At 44.0% G+C, this 20,608-nt stretch overlaps 1 protein-coding gene across 1 annotated transcript; it reads right to left on the reverse strand.

Moving 5' to 3' along the window:
• Window positions 1-689: 689 nt before the first annotated feature.
• Window positions 690-12,089, reverse strand: mylk4a (myosin light chain kinase family, member 4a; the record flags this gene model as incomplete). Its single annotated transcript, XM_079751680.1, has 14 exons — window positions 690-734; window positions 1,135-1,213; window positions 1,581-1,733; window positions 2,541-2,669; window positions 2,843-2,913; window positions 3,561-3,702; window positions 4,225-4,334; window positions 4,625-4,718; window positions 5,614-5,719; window positions 6,409-6,716; window positions 7,074-7,440; window positions 8,045-8,144; window positions 8,565-8,702; window positions 11,535-12,089. 14 exons carry the CDS (start codon window positions 12,087-12,089, stop codon window positions 690-692), a joined length of 2,397 nt encoding a protein of 798 aa, XP_079607806.1.
• Window positions 12,090-20,608: the final 8,519 nt, after the last annotated feature.

Consider the following 20,608-nt stretch of genomic DNA (forward strand, 5'->3'; position numbering starts at 1 on the left):
CAGCGGCATTGAACCACAGCATCATGTGAGAATGTAAGGGTGTGTTGAGAGAGTCTGTATCGAAAACTATCCTGATCCGAATCACTCCGACTGAACTGTGTGTACGGGTGTGAGTATTTGTGAGTGTTTTTTTTCCACTTGTCCTTCTCATGCTTGACTGCTTGACATCCATCCTCTCAAGATCAAAACCAAACAATATTTATTGGTATAACAAGCACCCCCCCCTCCCCAGTTCTGTAACATATTACACATAAACTGATCAATAACTCACAATCCAAAATGGATGTCTTCCTTTAGCATTCGGGTCAATCTTGGGACATTTGAATAGCAGGTACGTAAGCTATCCTTCAGTCGCTTAACATCCAGCACTGCATGTTTAAATGCGTACAACATTGTTGGTCCAGGTGGGCGCCAGATAGAGCCATAGCATCACTGATGTGGAGTCCTGGAAAATCAGCAAGTAGGGTTAGAACTCATGTGGAACAAAGGCCTCTATACAGCGTGCCCCGTTCTAAGTGTGAGGCATGCCTCCCCTCTAGTGGTCAGATTGAGTGGAGTTTTGGAGGACATGGATATTGAGTGCTAGGAATGGATGATAGGTATTGATTGGGGATTGACATTTGTGCAGCAGAATTGCTGAATCGATAAACAGATAGATGGATAATAGGGGAAGACTCACCTTAACGATCTTAGGGTGGGATACACGAAGACCGTCTTGATTTGCACATGGTTTTCTGTGTATATACAAAAAGAATATTCATAGGAATTAGATTTACATTTAGGGCATTTAACAGACGCTTTTATCCAAAGCGAATTACAATAAGAATATTTGTCAGATGAAAGAGGAACAACAATGTATCGCTGTCGGTACAGTAAGGATGCTCATAGAACCAAGTGCCGAGCACTAACAATTGTTGGGTTAACCTATTCCCCGTATACAACAAAGAAAGCTAGGATAAGATGCTACACGATGCTAAGTACTATTTCTAAGTGCCAGGACGTACAACATTCAAGATATTAAGAGAATGCATTTAGATCAAAGCTCGAGAATATTCGAGGTGTTGAAAAAGCTTCTTTACTTTGTTGCTTTTTTTTAAGTGACAACGATGCAGGCCTGAGAGGTTTCTACTGTACCCTAGTGAAGAGCCGATGGTGGAGCACAGGGTCAGAGAGCCACGGGTGTTTCAACGCTTCAGTCGCCCCCATCCTCCAGCTGCACAGAGGACATGTCCACACAAGGTGAAGGGTTAGTCAACCCTCGAATCAGCAGGAGAACTTCACGCTACGAGTTTAGACATTGTCATTGGAGCATCGTCGTGAGAGTTGTTGAGGTTCTCGAAGAAATTTACACATTGGGTTCAATGGAAAATGACCAAGTTTTCGGAAAGAAGCAGTTCTTCTAATTCTTATATTTTAGAGAATTTCTATCGTTTGACAATTTTATACATAAAAACGCCAACACTTGAGACCCAACTGTAACCGTTCAGCACTCTTTAAGTGTGTTGAACACTAAACAGTTACAAAACGACCACACATTAAACAATGAACAACAAGACAGGAGTCACGCGTCTCCGGCCTACGTCTTGTTGACCACCAGGAGCCTGGTGATGAAGTCTTTGGCCTCGGCGGACACGGTGATGAACTCCTCCTCCTCGAAGTTCCACTTGGCCGCCAGGATGTTGTTCAGGGTCTGGTTGTCATCGTCGCCCAGGAAGGGGCACAGGCCGCTCAGACTGGTGGGGCGAGGGAGGACAGCTGTTGTTGTGGACTGCATATATAAACATGCACGTATGTGTGTGTGTGCTTGTCAGAGAGGTGGTGTGTGGTTGTTTCTGTGTGTGTGCTTGCATGTGTGTCCGTTCGTGCGTGAGTGTGTGTGTTTGTGTGTGTGTGTGTCACAGACACACACGTGGTTGTATTTGTATGTCTGCATGCATGTGCGTGCGGATGTGTGTGCAAGACTATGTGTGTCTGTGTGTGTGTTCTGGGTGTGTCCCAGAGAGGTAGCGTGTGGATGTGTTTGTGTGTGTGCATGCATGTGTGTACGGTTGTGAGTGCACATGTCTGTGTGTAAGTGTGCGTGTGTGTGTGTGTCACAGGGAGGTTGTATGTAGTTGTATTTGTGTTTATGCGTGTGCGCATGTGCTTGTGGGTGTGAGTTCATGTGTGTGTGTGAATCTGTGTGTGCATGTGTGTGTCACAGATAGGTGGTGTGTGGTTGAGTTTTTGTGTGTGCATGCATGTGTGTGAAGGTGTGTGTGAAGGTGTGTGTGTGTGTGTGTGTGTGTGTTTGTGTGTGTGTGTTTATGTGTGAGTGTTTGTGTGTGTCACAGAGAGGTGGTGTGCGTGAATGTGTGTGTATGTATGTGTGCGTGTCACAGAGAATTATGTATGTGGTTGTATTTGTGTGTGTGTGTCTGTGTATGTGTGTGTGTGTGTGTGTGTGTGTGTGTGTGTGTGTGTGTGTGTGTGTGACTGCGCATGCATGTATACATGTGCATACATGTGTGCATGTGTGTGTGTGCAGTATATTTTCTTACAGCATGTACGTGATAACCCCAAGGCTCCACATGTCTGTGTTGAACGACACAAAGTCGTAGTTGATCACTTCTGGAGCAAGGAACTCCGGCGTGCCAAAATTCACTCGCAGCTTCTCCCGGGGCTTATATCTTTACAGGGGAGAAAGGTATGAGATCCAACACTGAGCAGGCTTATTTCACAACCGAAGCGGCCATTTTATGAGGATAAAGATATCATGGACGATAAAGATAACCGCTGTAATCCCAGACAGGAATACAGAGCGACTTGTCATCGGGATAAGGGATGTAAATACCATACTCACATTCTCGCTAGGCCAAAGTCGATGATCTTGACCTTGTTGGTGACTCTGCTTACACACAGGATGTTCTCTGGCTTGAATGGGAATAAAAAGAAGAACAATAAACAAGGTACTCAGGGGATGGGTTTCACATTTTTTAGTGTGCATCCTGTTTTGTATTGGTTTCACCTCATGATTGTTTGCATTTCCACATTCACGTAGGGCATTTAGCTGATGCTTTGAACATTTGTCAGAAGAAAGAGAAACAACAATGTAACGCTGTCGGTACAGTAAGGATGTTCATAGAACCAAGTGCCGAGCATTAACAATTGTTAGGTTAACCCATTCCCTGTGTACAACAAAGATAGCTAGGATAAGATGCTACGTGGGAGGGATGTGGATCAGGAGATCGTGATCGCTGGTAACCGGAAAGTTGCTAGTTTTCGATCCCTGGCTCCTCAAGGAGCGTCACGAGTGTCAAGGTGTGATTGCGCAAGGCACCTCACCCAAACTGCTCCAGAGAAGCTGGCTGTCGCCTTCCATGGCTGACAGTGCAGTCAGTGTGTGAATGTGTGCATGAATGGGTGAATGTTAAGCGATATTGTAAAGCTCTTTGAGTGGCCACTGGTTAGAAAAGCACCATAGAAATGCAGTCCATTTATTTATTAATAGTACCACAATGCGTACTATTTTGAAGTGCAAGGACATACAACATCCCGGGCCGAGGCGGGGTTGGGTTTACCTTCAGGTCGAGGTGGAGGATGTACATCTTGTGCATGTGCTGCAGGCCCTCACAGATCTGTCGGATGAAGCTCACCGTCTCCAGCTCCATCAGGGTGTAGTTCACGTCGATGATCCGGTCGAACAGCTCGCCCCCGTCAACACTGTGGCCGCCCAGACACACAGACAGATAGACGCACGCACACACAGACGCAGAAACACACAGACAGATAGTCGCATGCAAACAGAGACGCACAGACACACGCAAACTCAGACGCAAAGACGCACAAACACACAGACACACCGACACATGCACACACAGATACACACAAACACAGACACACGCACACAGGTAAACATGAGAACACCGATCTTCACATGCAAAGTCACTTACACAGAATTCAACGTCTTGTTATGAAGAAGCAAGCCGAGCTCAGCCATCACAGAACTTAAACTTTGGGGATCGATCCGAGGACCTTTGGTCTGGAAGTCAAACCACCGCAACCACTATACAATCCTGCCCCTTTGGATCATCTGGTCGAGGATTTTAGTCATTTTAGGAACAGAATAGTAACAGTCAAGGGTTATCAGAACACAGAATATTGTAGCGCTTGTCATCCAATAGAAGAACGCTGCACTGACAACAGTAAAGAGGAGAGTGAGATATTAAATATGAAATGGCCTACAATTCCAGCACGAGGATCATGTCGTTGCGGGACTCGTAGGCGGCGTACAGCTGGATGAGGTTGGCGTGGTCCAGCTGGTTCATGACCTGGATCTCATTCTTGACCACTTCCTGTTAAACACAAGACACAGACCCAGTGAGACGGGACAAACCAAACGCATGAACCGCAGTGACAATGGGCAGCTGTTGCCTCTGGTTTTCTAGGTCAAATCTCTCGCCCAAGGCAAAGAACATTCCTACAGCTTATTTCGCAAGAGGCCTTGGGGAGCAAGCCCCCCACAACCCTAAATATAATTTAGGACCCCCGTAAATAGAGCGGTTGCCAGCCATAGGAAAGTATTATTTAATTCCTCATACATCACACCCAAACGTCATAAACAACCCACACCACACGCTACTACCTTCTCCTTCAGACTCCTGGCCTTGATGACCTTGGCCGCCAACGTGAGTCCAGAGGAGTTCTCCACACATTTATGGACCTGGCCGAAGCGACCCCTTTAAAAAGAGCATAAATAAATATATAGATATATAAATACATACCTATATGTGTGAGTAAAACAGTAGTGGCCCTGTCTTTGTAACCGAACCCGCATCGCTGCGGTTACATCCGCTGACTATGCAAGCCTTTCAGTCGAACCCTAATCCCAGAGGGGGGTGTCAGGCCAGGAACTGTCATCTCTATTACCTGCACTGTGTACCCAATCCGACAATGCCGCCACAAACCCTTAATTAAAACTGTGCACTTGATTGACTTATGCTTGTAGAAGGAGCGGGGTGATGCGTTACTTGGGTTGGGTTATTAATATTTTCACGATTAGAATTAAAATCAGTTATATTATATCCAAACAGAGGAGGGGCTGTCAGTCGTCCCTTTGAAGATTCGGATTAACACTTAGTGATCAGCTACCAGCTGGCGGATGGGATACGCTTTCACATGCCCGGCGGTCTCCAAGTAAAAATAACCCCTGTGACTCTGGAGCTATGAACAAGAAGAGGTCGGGGGTGTGAGGTGGGGGAGCAGGGAGTGTTACGCAATTAGCCCTTCTGTACGAAGACACTGTCTCTGTCTGTCTGTCCGTCTGTCTCTGTGTGTGTGTGTGTGTGTGTGTGTGTGTGTGTGTGTGTGTGTGTGTGTGTGTGTGTGTGTGTGTGTGTGTGTGTGTGTGTGTGTGTGTGTGTGTGTGTGTGTGTGTGTGTGTGTGTGTGTGTGTGTCTCTCTCTCTCTCTCTCTCTCTCTCTCTCTCTCTCTGTCTGTCCCTCTCTTCCTCTCCCCCTCTCTCCCTCTCTCTCGTCTCTTGTCTGATCCGTAGCTCTTCACCTCACATCATTATCGTCTATCCATTAGTGAAGTCTAAAGGAACACACAGGGTGCGGCCGCTGCAGTACTGACCCCCCCAGGATCTCCTGGTGGTTGATGGAGTAGAAGTTGCGGATCTGGCTTGGCTTAGCCGAGACGATGCGGTGGTTGAAGGGGGCCCCTGGAGGGGGGCTGTTGTCTGCACACACCCAGCAGGCATGGGAGGAGGAGGAGGAGGAGGAGGAGGAAGAAGAGCAGAAGACAAATATCTGTTATGTCTGTTAGTTGAATGGGAAAGATATGTTTACTTCTGACTTAAAAATAAAACACTAGTTAACACGTTGGATAACTTAATGAAGTACGATATGTTATTTATTATCGTCTCTGCAGCATTAACACATGTAGTTGAACGCTCTACTCTCAATGTGAATCTCAGACCAAGCCGTCCTACTATGTAATAGCAGAACTTCTTGGAGGAGTCGGCATAAATCCTGGCCTGGAACCAAAAACTGAAGCGGGGGAGATATGCCTTGCATCTTCTTTTTCAGAAGAGAAAATAATTTGTGTGACTGGCAGTAGTTTTCAGACTTTTTATTTGTAAGTGTATGTCCACCATGGACAGTGTACACCGTGTTGCCTTTTTTAACTATGTCAGTATCTGGACAGAATATTTTAGCTTCAGCAAAATTCGCTAATGCTGGACAAGTTTGTGTTTGCTGTTAGACGCTTACAGATCCCTGGAACATAGTTGATTGAAACAAATATGGAGTGAAACGTTCCAAGATTTGAGCCCGTCTGCTCTCAGACTTTACATTATAAATCGAAAGTCTTGATTATTAATCTGTCTGATTCATGTGACTAGTTTGGTTTCAACACCACTAGGCTCACCGATGAAGTGGCGCTCTACATCATCGTCGTCCTCGGGCTCTTCATCCTGCACCTCGTCTCTCTTCTTCTGCAGCTTCTTCAGCAGGTCCATGTGGATCTCCACCCCGTCTGCCTTGAACACCGCCCAGCCCTCTGGGTCCTCCTGCTCCTCACCCTCCTCCTCCTCCTTCACCTCAGCTAGAACCTCCACCTGGCTCTTGGTGTGGTCTCCGGCCTTATGCTCTTCATAGGTCACATGGTGTTTACTACTCGGAGTGGGGATGAGCTCCGGCATCTGGGGCTTTTCAGCCTCTTTGGGCTCGTCCCTGCTAGAACAGAGTGTATTGTGGTTGTTGTAGTTTTTCTGTATGAATGCATTTTTGTTTGTTTGCGAGTTAGGTTTGTTAGGAGGAACAGTGTGGTGTTGGCCGACAATGCTTTTTTACATAATTGGTCGGGAAATGTTTCTAAAAGTGTATGAATTATTGTTTTCTGTTATTTACATTTGAATACAAAAAATAATATGCCTTATGGAATTTCATGCCTCAAGTGAAATAAATGGCATTCTCAGACGGTCACAAAACGTTGTCTTTACAAATCAAACATTGGGATACACGAAACATACTGAATCCTAAGAGACTGAGTTAACAATTACTTTGAGAGCTTTTGGTTTAGAAATAGGCTACCTCACAGGAACAGCGTCTTTGAGGAAGTCCTGGACAGAAGGGCTTGTTGTTGCCTCTTCCTCATCCACCTTGTCTATTGAATGTCCTTCCTCTGGTTTGTCTTCATCGCTCTTGCCCTCCGGCTCCTTTGAAGCCGCCTGACAGTCCTCTTCCTCCTCCTTCCCCTTCTTGCTGTCTTCCTCAGACCGGTCTTCTCCAAGCCCTTTGCGGTCCTCGGGAACGTCCTCGGGGGTAGAGGACGCCTGTGGGGGTTCTCCAGAGGAGTCGCTGGCCTCCTTCTCCTTCAGACCAGACTTCTCTGTGTTCTCCTCGTTGATCTTCTGCACCTCCTCAAGCAGTAAGGCATGCTTCCTCTGGGATAGAGTGTCTATAGGGCCACCAACACAAGTCGATTATCAACATGGTTTTATTTTGTTTGTTTCAATGTGTGTGTTGTAATACAACATATTATGTTACAGTACATTATAGTGATAGTTATTAGCTATAACTTTGCCATATTATGACTGTTATATAGTATTATTTTTGATGTTTAGCAATTGGTTTACCATATTAAACATTTATTTATAATGAATTTGTTTTTCAATTAATTAGCCGTACCTGACCAATATGTAACCCTGACCTACTAAAAGTATCTGTGTCACAATGTCGCACACATGCTGTGCTCAGCACAACGCTTCAGTTGTTTGAAAAAGACTGCAAGGAGCACTGGCCGTGTAGTTCTCACCACATGAAATGACGAGTATTCATTTAGATAATTAAGTCACGCAGCAGATAATATCATCCAAACAATCCAAACTGGAGTAAATATTCCCTCAGGTTGGTAAACTGAAAGTGTTTCCTCTGTGTAGCCCTGATGGTGGTGTGTAGGCCGAGGCAAAGAGTGTGTGTGTGTGTGTGAGAGAGTGTGAGTGAGTGAGTGAGTGAGTGTATGTGTGTTTGTTATTAAAAGGTTGCGTGTTTGAAGTGAATACCTGCTGTTGTGTCCAGAATCTTCTTCTTCTTCTGTGTGTTTTTACTTTTTAGGCTCAAACACGGCTTCTCTTTCGCTTCTTTGCCTTTCGGATCTTTAAGCTGTGAAATTGAAAAAAGGTATGTATATATTATGCACATCAGAGGGTGCAAATGGAAAACATACTCATGAATGTGCTGGTTTTGCTTTTCACATATCAGTGTCTGTGGTAAAATGTAGGCCTTTTGCTTTTGCTGTACTTTGCTTTGCTGCGTTGGTTCATCGTGAAATAATATCTATTTACTTCAGCGTAGTATTAATAGGCTTCCAGTACAGCTTTTACATATCGATTTCTAACATGACATCATCCACTTAGCATCCAGCCAAAAACTTGAAACCAAAAGCATTGCAACCTGTGTGTTGGTTAAAATATACAAAAATACACACTTAAAAGGCAATCACATGTGTTTTGGGCATTAAAATGTATCATTTGCATGGATGACAACTATGCTATGCCACACATACTAACGAGCGGAACCTACGAAGATTCCATATTTGCGGGGTGAGAGGGTTTGCTTTGGTCCGTGGAGCTTTGTCTTGTGAGACGGCATTGGAGTGCAGGGTTCGAATACCGAGGCTACGGTCTGAGTCCCTTTAGTAGTGCCCCTAGTAGAGGTGGTCTGTTAAAGAGACAGGACAGCAGTGCTCGGAAGTGGGACAGAACGTGCACTTAGGAGAGAGGACATTTTGTTAAATGAGGACGTCAATATGGGGTGCAACACACACATCACTCGGTTTGGCTGTTGGGGATTCCTCGTCGGCCATGAAACAACAATGCAGATACACAAAGAGTGAACAGACAAGACATGTGGTCATTAGGAGTTGTGAGTAAGGTGTTTGTAGACAAATGGATGAGCAATGATGATAGAGGGACGTTACGACAGGAGGTTAACGGCGCAAAGCTAACGCATGCAAATGCTGAGGGGTTGGCTTAGCTCAGGAGGAAGAGCGGTTTGGCTGGTAGCCGGATGTTTGCTAGTTTGATCCCCGGCTCGAGGTGAGAGTAGAGACGTCCCTGAGGAAGAACTCCACCCTAATTTCTCCCAACGAGCTGGCTGTCGCCTTGCATTTTTGACTCCACCGTCGGTGTGTGATTGTGTGCATTAAGCGTCTGCCAAATGCCCTTAATGTAAATGTAAATGCATGCCACACTCTAGACCTGGAGTCAAGGTCGCACAGCGACAACGCTGTCATTGCACTGAACCCAAACGTTGGCACCCATTTCCTTAGGGACGGCTAAGAATTGATAGCTCAATGGTCAGTCGTACTCAGCAACTGAATTGCAACGCTGGCCCTCGGTGGAAAGTCTCAGAAGAGAGACAGCCAAATCCTGTTTTGAATCCCGTTTCAGCAAGTGCCTACGGGGTTGGGGGGGTTTGGCTGGGGGGCGCCGGTTGACCATCATCACTCCCTCTATGATAAGGTCAGCAAGCGTGGGACCCCCTAGTCTCAGAGCTAGGGGGTCTCGCGGACACGCTGCTCTTGTGGTGGTGTGGTGAGGGTAAACACAACACTGCTTTCTGAGTGGCACGGGGGGTATTTTAAGCACTAATTCCCACCAAGGTATGCTTTTTAGTTTTTCCTGTTTGTTTGTTCCCCCCCCCCCCCCCCCCAGGGAGTCTGAGGACAGTGTGGGGCGCTGCAAGAGCAGCAGACATCTCACACCTCCGGAGGCAATGGTAGACTGTGTAGCTATCCCACCAGCTCTGACGACATTGGAAATTCTTGAAATCCGACCCACATGGAACCATCGCATTCATATTGGGTCATAAATCAAATGAATTTAGAACAGCCAACGCCTCGGAGGGACCGCTTGAGACCGGCTTGGGTCAACGTGAGCCACTGTGACAAGCTGGTTTTTTGGGGCTCTACATAGAAATGTTTTATTCTTATATAGCACAATGTACATGCACATACTTTGGTATGCACTTACGTAGTAGGTGGGTTCACTTACGAGTGAACCCATAGGGGTGATGAATGTATAGCAATTGTCTTAGAACGTTTTGGACTGTGCCTTAAGGCATTGAAGCTGAACAACGATCACTGACATGCACCACATATTGTTCCTTCTTCCATAATCAGAATAATAACCTCTATTGCTCACCAAATTCAACTACAGCCAAAGCTCTGAATTTGCTCTACTGCTAACCAGGTTGAAGGTATAATGGAAAGAGGAAATTGGGGTCGGTCACTCAGGAGGTTGAGTGGCTTCGACCTGTATTGCGATCCCCGACGGGTGTCGGGGTGTCCCCGAGCAAACACCTAACCCTAACTGCTGGCTGTCACCTTGCATGGTTGTCTCCAACGTGAATGCGTGCACGAACCGTTGTCCGAAGTCGCTTTAGATAAAAGCATCTGCTAACTGGGCTGAATGTAAAATGTAAAAATAATTGCTTCTGTTAAGAACAACCATTTAACACAGTGGAGAAACTGTAACTTTTGGATTTCCTGGTTTTTCATTTAGAGCCTGTGTTTGGACTTCCACAGGTCTGCTACACGTTTTTATATTATTTTGATTAGGTTGAGTAGATTAGCAATTTTGTAGATTAGTTGAAACGGTACATCCGCAACTATAGGTCCTACGGTTAGACCAATAATAATTACAGCATTTCAAATATATATGATAAATATTGTACATAGACAAATTATACAAAGAGGGTGCAATATGGTTTGAATATAGGGAACAGATTAATTGTGACAGCAAGAGAGAGAGCAAGAAAGACTGACTCATCACTATGGGTTGACACTGGACCCTGCGCACCCCGACAGGGTTACGACCCTTTCAGACCTCAAACAGCCCCTGCCTTATGCCAAATACAGCCTTTCTAAACCTGGCCACTCATATTTCAACCTTTGCCCCATAGTGGCCCTGTCATGCCCTGCCCGGGGTGCCTCGGTCCTTGGGTCGCTGGGTCTCTGTGTCCCTGGGTCCCTGGGCATGTTTCATGCCAAGAGGGCACAGTAAGGCCTAGTGCCTGCGGCGTATATAGTGTACTACCAACAGCATTTGAATGATATGAAAGCCATCTTTAGAGGGTGATCATTTTATTGTAGTGTGACTTTAACTTGACCCGGGTTTAGCATATGATGCATTACGCTATGATTCTTATAAATCAGTCCAAGACACTGACAACTTTTCCCGTACCCTACTTGGAAATATAATGTTTTAATGTGAAATATCACCTAATTCTATGCAGCATTAAACACAGGAGCCAAGACACTTTTCTAGGTAAGAGAACTCTTTCGGAGTAGCCGGAGTAAGCTGCCACAAACGTTTCCAAGAAGAGGTTGTGATGCCAAAAACCTGACGTGCAGCAAGCCGGATGATTTAAAAAGAACTGCCATAGATGCCATGACTATTCCATTGCATACTATTTCTGCACCAGGGCATTCACAGGATAAGCAATACAGTTTGTATGTTTAAAGTGTTGTTTGTTGCTTCCCGCTCTCACCTTGTCTGCCCTTTTGCTTACTGCGTCTGTGGACGTCGGCCTCTTTACGGCTATCCTGCCCTTATTGTCTTTGGCCTTGGCGCTCTTCCGAGCCGCGGGGCCCTTGAACATCCGCTCCATAATCTGGGATCCCTTCACCGTCTCCCCGATGAAAGTGATCACCTGCTGGATGCCCAGAACCAGCTTCTCCATCCCCTCCAGCTTCTGGGCCTGCTGCTCCGAGCGCTGGTTCACCACCGTCATGATGGAGCTCATCTCCTGACACATCTCCCTGACCTCGCCCGTGGGTCCCGCTTTGACCGTCTTCGGCGATGGTACGTGGATCTCCTCGTGGTCCACCTTCATGTTTTCCACGTCCCGCTCGATGCCATCGATGTCCTGGGACATCCCGTCCAGCCGACTCAGGACCTTCTCCTGGATGTGGATGAGCCGGTCCATCTTGGTGCTCAGCAGCTCGATGCGGCTCTGGATGAGGTCCATGCCATTGCCGGGGCCGTTGCTGTCTCCAACCGTCGCTCCAGCCTTTGAGGGATGGCTCAACAGTTTGGAACTCATTGCGTCCGCTCCTCTTGACACGTATTCCAGACAAAATGAGAGATCTCTGCGACGCCGACAAATATTCTTCTTATACTTATTCTCCAAAGAGATCTAGCTAGTTGTATCCGTAATTTAAGAGTTAAAAAACGATCAAAAGGTCAAGATTATTTAAATCCTAAATCCTATGGACAATCCGGAAAACCACCTCTTGGATCAAGTGTAAATTAAAGTCACAGTTGAAAAGCGTCGGCTAAGGTCAATATCCCGTCAAAAAGCTTCTGTATTTCTGTCTCTCCATCTCAAGCTGCTGCCCCTCAGCACACTGGAAATGGGATTAAGAATGGGACAGGCCAGTCTCCCTAAATGTAAATCGGAACTCCTACGTCAGCAGGGGCTATCACTATAGGGCAGGAGCTTTGAGGGTGTGTGTGTGTGTGTGTGTGGCATTGCATGGGCAGATAGACATTTGAGACCCTTTAAATGTTAAGCCAACTGCTATGGCCCGCCTATCTGCTTGCCAGGTGACAAAATGGCAGACGGACACAGTACCTCCCGGGTGTGTCGGTGTAGACCTGTGGGACCAACTAATTACTTTGGTTGTTGTTTCAGTGGTTTTCTGACAATGTAATCTTATCCGTAGACATCAAGGACATGTGCATTTAAAAATAGGGGTCAATATTCTTCTTCTGCATGTATTTTAAGCAGACTTCAACATTTGCAGGTTCACTTATAAATTAATTTGATGTTATCAATTCGAATTATTAACGATAGTTGTTGTGAACATTATGTGAACAACATGAACATTATATTTTTTGTCCAACTTCTTCCTGGACTAAAAACATAACATCCCTAAATAATTATTATAATTATTACAATATTTAACCATAAGCTATCCAAGCCCTGAGCTTTCAACAAAAACAACGGCTCATGAAACCAACACTGTGATATTTATTTGACTTAACTACAACCAAACGGTTATCGCGTAAACAGCAGAGAATGAATGTGACCCACTAAATTCTCTGCTCCATTTACCTAGCTGCCGTGAATCACAGTCATCATGAAGGAACTGCAAAGTGTGTCTTGAGACTTCCGTCTATAAATTGCCCTGTGCTTGCTTCAGCCCCAACAGACGGGGCCAAAGGCTATGCTTATAGGTGCAGGGGGACAATATGGAGGACGAGGTGTCAATTGAAGTGTTGGGTACAGTAGGTGGAGGGATCGGCAGTGGGCTGTGGGAACGGGGAGGGGAGTGTCAGCCGGCTCGGGTTTCGCAAAAAAATGCGTTGCCTTGATTGGAGTAACCCAGTAACCCACACAGAAACACTAAACACTCTCAATTAGATTGAATGAAAGTCAGTGTTTTTGCAGTAGTAGCTGTGTGTGTGTGTGTGTGTGTGCTTGTATATGTGCATGTGCAAGTGTGTGTGTGTGTGTGTGTGTGTGAATGAGTGCATCTGCGTGTGTGGGCGGTCGGGGGGGGAGGGGTAGTAGAGGGAAAGGTGACCTTACAAGACAGTAACAGATGCAAATGAATCATCATTCCCATATGGTGGTGGGGGGAGCAGGGTTGCGGGGGTCACACCTGTGCTACAGGGTGGGATAGACGCTCTGACTCAGATTGTGTCGTGTGCGGACCATGTGTGTGTTTGGGGAATGGGGGGGGGGGGGTAACCTTCGTCATTTACTGGTGTCCTTGCGTGAAACTGAACTTCAAAAGCATAGCGAGAGAGCATAGCGAAAGGTCACGACATTATATCATCGGAAAATCCCATATTGAACCCTTTTAATACAAACCCCTTACCCTTTATTTTCAACCCTCTAACCCAAAAGACAGGCATTTGCTGGACCTGAAATGCAAGCCAGAAAGAAATAAAGAACGCAATTGTAACTTCTGCATAATAGAAAATAGAAAAAAATTATAATTGAATGTTGTATTCAACAACAACATGTGGTAAGCAGACATCGTGCCTTGCATGGCTGAGGACATTTAAAGGGCTTTAAACCAGGCATCACGGTGAGATCACATTGCATAAAGCAGACATCGTGGCCGTGGCTGACACTCTGGGGTGAAACCAACACCAGTATTAGTATAATATCATGGAAATGAAGCGGTGCCAAGCAGAACTGCGCTGCCTGCTACACCCAGGGGTAGCTTAGCATGGAAAAGGCTGCTGGCCAATGATCAAAATACTGTCCCGGGTGAATGTGACAGAATGATCAGCATGTTGAGAAAACCTGACAGCTCCTTTATGTGGGCAGGCAGACAGGACCGTTCTAAGCAAATGATCGCTTGGAATGAATCCAGTAGGAGAGGAGGAAGAGGGAGGGAGAGAGAGGGAGAGATAGAGAGAGAAAGAGACAGAGAGAGACAGAGACAGGGACAGAAAGTGTAAGAGAGAGAGGGAGAGAGAAATAGGGAGAGAAAAAGATGGAGAGAGAGAGAGAGAGAGAGAGAGAAGGAGAGGAAAAAGATGTGATTGACCTTATAAGTGGAACATCTCATTCCCAACCTTATAGTGTGCAACATTTCATCCTCGTCAGTGATGTTGCTGGGCAACACAGGCGATAGAGTATCATTGGTCCAGCCTCTGAGGTGAACTGACCAGGGAGCAGTGGCACGCTCCCTGAGTACACAATGTACATGGGAGAGGCTCTGGGGAGGTGGTGGTGGTGGATAGGCTGGAGGGGGCGATATAGTGGGTCAGCGCCCAGGGTGAGCTGTCCCCTTGCCACTGACACCTCCCGGCCTGCCAATCCCCTGGCTGGGTTCACCATTGGAAACTGCCGCACAAACACCCGTCCATGGGAATGATGAAATACAAGCCCTCGTAATGTCTTAAGTGTCCCGTGCATTCCCCCCCCCACATCAAGCCATCTCTCTCTTTCTCTCTCCGTCTCTCTCTCTCTATGTGTCTGTGTGTGTCTCTCTCTCTCTCTCTGTCTCTCTCTCCGTCTCTCTTTGTCTCTCTCTCTCTATGTGTCTGTGTGTCTCTCTCTCTCTGTCTCTCTCTCCGTCTCTCTCTCTCTATGTGTCTGTGTGTGTGTGTGTCTCTCTCTCTCTCTCTCTCCGTCTCTCTCTGCCTAAGCGCATCAAGGACTGCGCTGCATTCATAGTATTTATATTAATAGTATTTAGTTTTGCATTGCGCTGCCAATGGGATTCATGATCCGGTAAAACATCAAAGGAAGATGCAAATGATATAAACACGGAAGGTGGAAAGTAAACTGAATGCAAGGTGTATTGTTGGTGAAAGTTAAATCACCAACAATACAAAAAATGCAAATAAATAAACATTAGTGATACGTGATTAGGAAGGGTATGTAACCGAAAAATTGTATTAATCTAAATTACCATGCTCTTTATCGGTGCAACGTGACAATGACCTATGGCACCACGAATGGAAAGCATTTCGGAGACAAGAGTTACATGTGGGTCCTCGGTCAAATATTTGCATCCAGTATTTATATATACATAGTGTGGATCTCCGAGAGGCCGAGACAGAAATGGAAGCAATAGAATGTAAAAGATGTTTAGCCTGTCTTGTCTATGAGGGGCTCTTTAACTTTCCACAAAAGAAAATGCTGTCCACTGTCTATGTTAATACTATGGAGATTTTATAGAGGGATTGCAAGCTGTCAAAAATATGATATACAGCCAATAAATCAAATTATGGTGGATGGTACTAAGACTTCCCAAGTTATCATTTACACTCCCCTTCACCTGCTATTCACCTACCACCCCAAGGGAGATGCAGAAATAAATATAGCGAGCTGGTACTGAGCAGCTCAGTATTTAACTGTTATCATGTCTCATCTGCCTGTCTATCATACAGCTAGCTAGATAGTTAGCAAGATAGCTATCTAGCTAGCTAATTTAAATATGAACAGAGACACAATACTGTATATTGTATTATATATAACAAAGTGATTTAAATATAGTTAACAAACCAAAATATAACAGAAAATATACTTGCTATATGTTTTTTTCAGCGGTTCCCAACTGACTTACCAAGATGTCATCAAGACCTTTTGCGGAGCCTCTAACATAGAAACCATAAAATAGTCCAATGTGCATGCAGTGACAACCAGCAAAGACTACCAAGGCCACCTTAAATACACAAGTAGGTCTGCAAGAAGGCCAGTGTGTACATTTAGCAGACACAAATTAACACAATGGAAAATACAATGGAGAGCATGATGGTGTGCAACTATTTTTGACACAATATCAAGCTATGATATATATGTTTTACTGAATACTATTCATTATATATATATTTTTTTCAATTAGCTTTATATGTTTTATATAATTGTAAATCTGTAAATCCGTACCACCTGCAGTACAACCGTGTACCACCAACGAAAAACAATGCTCTATTGCTGTAGTGTAGTAGTTATAATGTACCACTAGAGGACACTGTCCCCACACAATACTATGCAGTACCCCATGCGTTTCAATTAACTATATTTGCAAGGGTCCTTAATATTGAAAGGTATGTCTATCTATGATATGGCATTTTTATTTGTTTCTAGTTGTATGAGCCTAATGTACAAGTTATTGATTATTATTGGTTGTATATGTACACTACAGGTATGTGTAGTAGGTACAGTACATACAGGTACACTACAGGTTCACCATGGTACACTGGGATTCAAAGTGAGAATCTTTGGGCTGGGAGCCTTTGGACACTGGAGGGGCCCACATATGCAGCGCCACACCAGGCCCCTGGGAATCAGAATAGGAAGCTTCTCAAAAGCCTGAATATCATTTCTTATCTTTCTCATGCGGTAGTTAAATATAACCATGCGTTAGCTTTGATCTTATTTGTTAGTGACGCTTTAGACTGGAAGACCGTCATACATGTCATTAACATATCAAAGGCAACATATCTAGTAACTTCCATTGGCAGAAAAGGGCAGTTTGGCATAGCTGGATGTCAGCCCCCTGCTGTGCGCGCCAAGCATCTCTACTACTTCAGCGTCTTTCAGCAAAAAAACGGGTCCACCTCATACAGCCTCAGTAGGTTGTCATTCTAATCTCCCTTTGGGTGGATTCAGAGATATTTCAAAATTATTAAAAGAAGATAAGTATCCTGCAGACTCAATTTCATGAGGCATCCTGTATATGAAAGCCAGAAAAAAACATGTTTAAACTCTATCATGTACTAAAACAGATGAATCCATCATACAGAGGGCAGTTAAAGAACACAATGTTCACAGGGCTCAAGACTGACCCAAAAAGGTATCGTGTGGCTGCGAGGTATTATTTATGCATAGCTGTCTGTAAAATCCAAACCTTATATATGTATAGGGTTATACATACTGAGTTCCCCCTGTTACATGTTAAGATAGGGTTAATGTGCGCAGACATTGCATTTCCGAAACGGTCTAAAAGTTCAATCACATTTTATTGGACTAACATCCAAAGCAAAACCACAATGTCCCCTCTAAGTACTGTGTGGAGGAAGCCTCTGGCTTCAGATCAGCTCTCCAAGTAATGCACTATCCGGAAGAACGGTTCTCCAGAAAAGAAAAAAAAAATCCTAATTGGCACGCAATTAGCAGCCTGTGATTATTCAATATAGGAGGAGGAGCGCAAAGCTTCTTTGAGGTAAGAGATGTCGAGGCCCCTCGACAAAAAAAATAGAAAAAATAAGAAAAAATACCCCTTTGAAATAAAACATTTTACAACTTTTTCAAAGCGAGTAAATCTGTTCAAATGAATGAACAAAGACGAAAAAGTGTGTTGCCCCAGTGCCACCACTGTTTAGTCTTGAGCCCTGGTTCACATTAACTACATTTTATACATTATTCAAAATGTGCATCAAGACGATGAATAAAACAGAAAAGTCAAGCCCACAGAATTCCTCTGCAACATCCAAAAGTTGTTACCTGCATTGCAAGTGCCTTCGATGCTGTGCCTCTCCTCCAGTAGCAGAGTATATCCCACAGCTTGCGCCACACATATGTGACCACCAGACACAAGCGGCTCCATAGCCACATGTCTGTGCTCTTGAGGAATGGCTCCATGGCTCTGATTTCACTTTTTGCCATTCAGCAAAATTCTTGAACAGTTCTTCAGACCTATCCTGTTTATATATAACCAGACCTAAGACTGGGAGACCGCAAGGGTTAGGAAAGATGGCAGAATGGTGACAGGGGGAATATGAAACATTCGGAGGGTAAGTACCGCCCCCCTGTTCCGAACCGGCATCAACTTGAACGGGATGTGTTAATCCAACTAGTCCCCCCCCCCCCACCCCCCCCATCAGGATCTGCAGCATAAGGACAAGGGGTTTGTGGCGATGAAACAAGAGGGACAGGTGCATACTGAGTTTGGCTGGGGACCACAGCGGATTTACATACATAGGCTACTGTATAACATAGGTATAGCTGTGCAATCCATCAGTCCCTTTCTAAAAACCCCTTCGATATCTATCAACGTCTAACCCTGGTTCATCTCTTTGTGAACACTCATGAACGCACATACACAAACACACACATATACACACATCAGACGTACCAACACACACAAAAATACCTTTCAGAAAGTACATAGGACACAGGATAGGTATAGATGCATCCACAGAACCACTTCAACATCTCAATGTAATCATGCCATTGAAATGGGAGGATTGTGTTGTTGCATGTCTGATCTCTAGGTCAGCGTGCCATGGCCTTGTACACGTGTAGAGGTTCCTTCTGCGGGGTCAAATTACAAATAACATACAAATACACACACGTGGGCCATGACGACCTGTGACCTTTCATTTCAGAGAAGTCATTGCACCTTATGCTTAAATGAGTAAACACAGATACACAATTATCTTACTACCATGTAACAACTATTCATCTGTAGGTCTGATTTGGCTAACTTCACTTGAGTGAGTGCAGCCAGAGACCCCAAGGACTACACATACACACACACACCTCCAGAATGTCTGGCACGATACCCAGACACTCCTCAAGTCGTCTGCAGCTCATGCCATTGCTCTGACAATGGGCTTTCTTGCAATGTTTAACAAGCCAAATTGTCCTGCTATCACTTAGTTAAACTGATTTAAATCTCTTTGGATGATTGGTGTGAAGTATGGGTTTTAGACACACCCTTTCAACTCCTTAAACTTCATCTATTGGACCACATATGGTCACACTGTAAAACCTGATATGTTCAGAGTACTCAAACTTTTGTTGTAACCGATTACCTAAGAAGATTTAAGTACATGTAATATATTTTTTAATTACACTTTAATTTAAAACTATATTTCAACTGGACTCAAAATGTATTGAAAGAATGACAAAGTAAATAAGTTGTCTTTACTCATAAAATGTAAGTAATTGTAAAATATTTTTGAATTTCACTTTAATTTAAAACTATATTTCAACTGGACTCAAAATGTATGAAAGAATGACTAAATAAATAAGTTGTCTTTACTCATATTATAGTATATTTACACAAATATCTTTTAACCTCTACTTACTAAATTAATTTAATTCAATCACACTTGGTTAAGCTAAGTTCAACAAACTTACTCTAACTAATATTTAACTTTACACAACTTAAAACTACTCAAAAGATTTAAGACTAGTGATTTGACATAATTAATAGATTTAAACTTAATTCTCAAAAAAATATACAACCTCCACTGATACAAAATAGGTTATTTATTAAGTTTTAAACAATGACATGAAGACAAAGGGCCACTTTTTAACAACATTAAACTGAACATGTTAGTTGGTAGAAAATGTAACTGAAAAATTCTGACAATCAAATAACTCAGTCATTCTAAATATAGCAGAATTAAAGCTTTGCAACTGAGACATTAATGGTCAAGCAAGAGACCTAAGTTCTGAAAATCTAAATGAAAAATCTCAATAATTATAAAAAAATCTCAATAACTTTTTCTCGACACATCAAACAACTACCTAATTTTAAATAAATTCACCTGGAAATGTTTACAGGCATTTGAAAACACCTTCTGCTTCCTGTAACAAGCAGGGCAATGTTGACATTTATATGTGTGCTGCTCCTTTGAACGAAAAACAAGCCTTCTGTATGAGCACAGGAATGTATGGAACCTTGAAGCTTTCTGCTTAGTTTAACAAATCATTTTTCAAATTCAGAAGGGATGGTTTCAGTGGTTTGTTATCATCTAGACACATCAGTATTTTCTGAATGAACGTGAATGTGTGGATGAGTTTTTTTGGATACTCCAAATTCAAAGCATAGATAAGTCCAAACAACAATATAAATGCGTCAGCCAACCTTGGAAGATCCCTCAAAACAACCTCCCCCTCAACTAGAACAAAGACCTTCTCGGTACTGAAGGGGTCCGCCCCAGTTGTGAGGAGGGCAACAGAAGTATCGCTGAGATCAGGCTCCTCTTCTTGCTGCAAAACATAATCAATGCAATTATCAGGTGTTCTAGAAGCAAGTTATTAACTATATACTCATTGTTGCTCCCATAAATTTTTCTGCATCACTCACATGGCACATGTGACCGTATATAGAAGGTTAACGGTGGTAGTAATCTTTTTTC

Source organism: Pollachius pollachius, assembly GCF_949987615.1.
Source record: "Pollachius pollachius genome assembly, chromosome: 14".
Taxonomy (NCBI): Eukaryota; Metazoa; Chordata; class Actinopteri; order Gadiformes; family Gadidae; genus Pollachius; species Pollachius pollachius.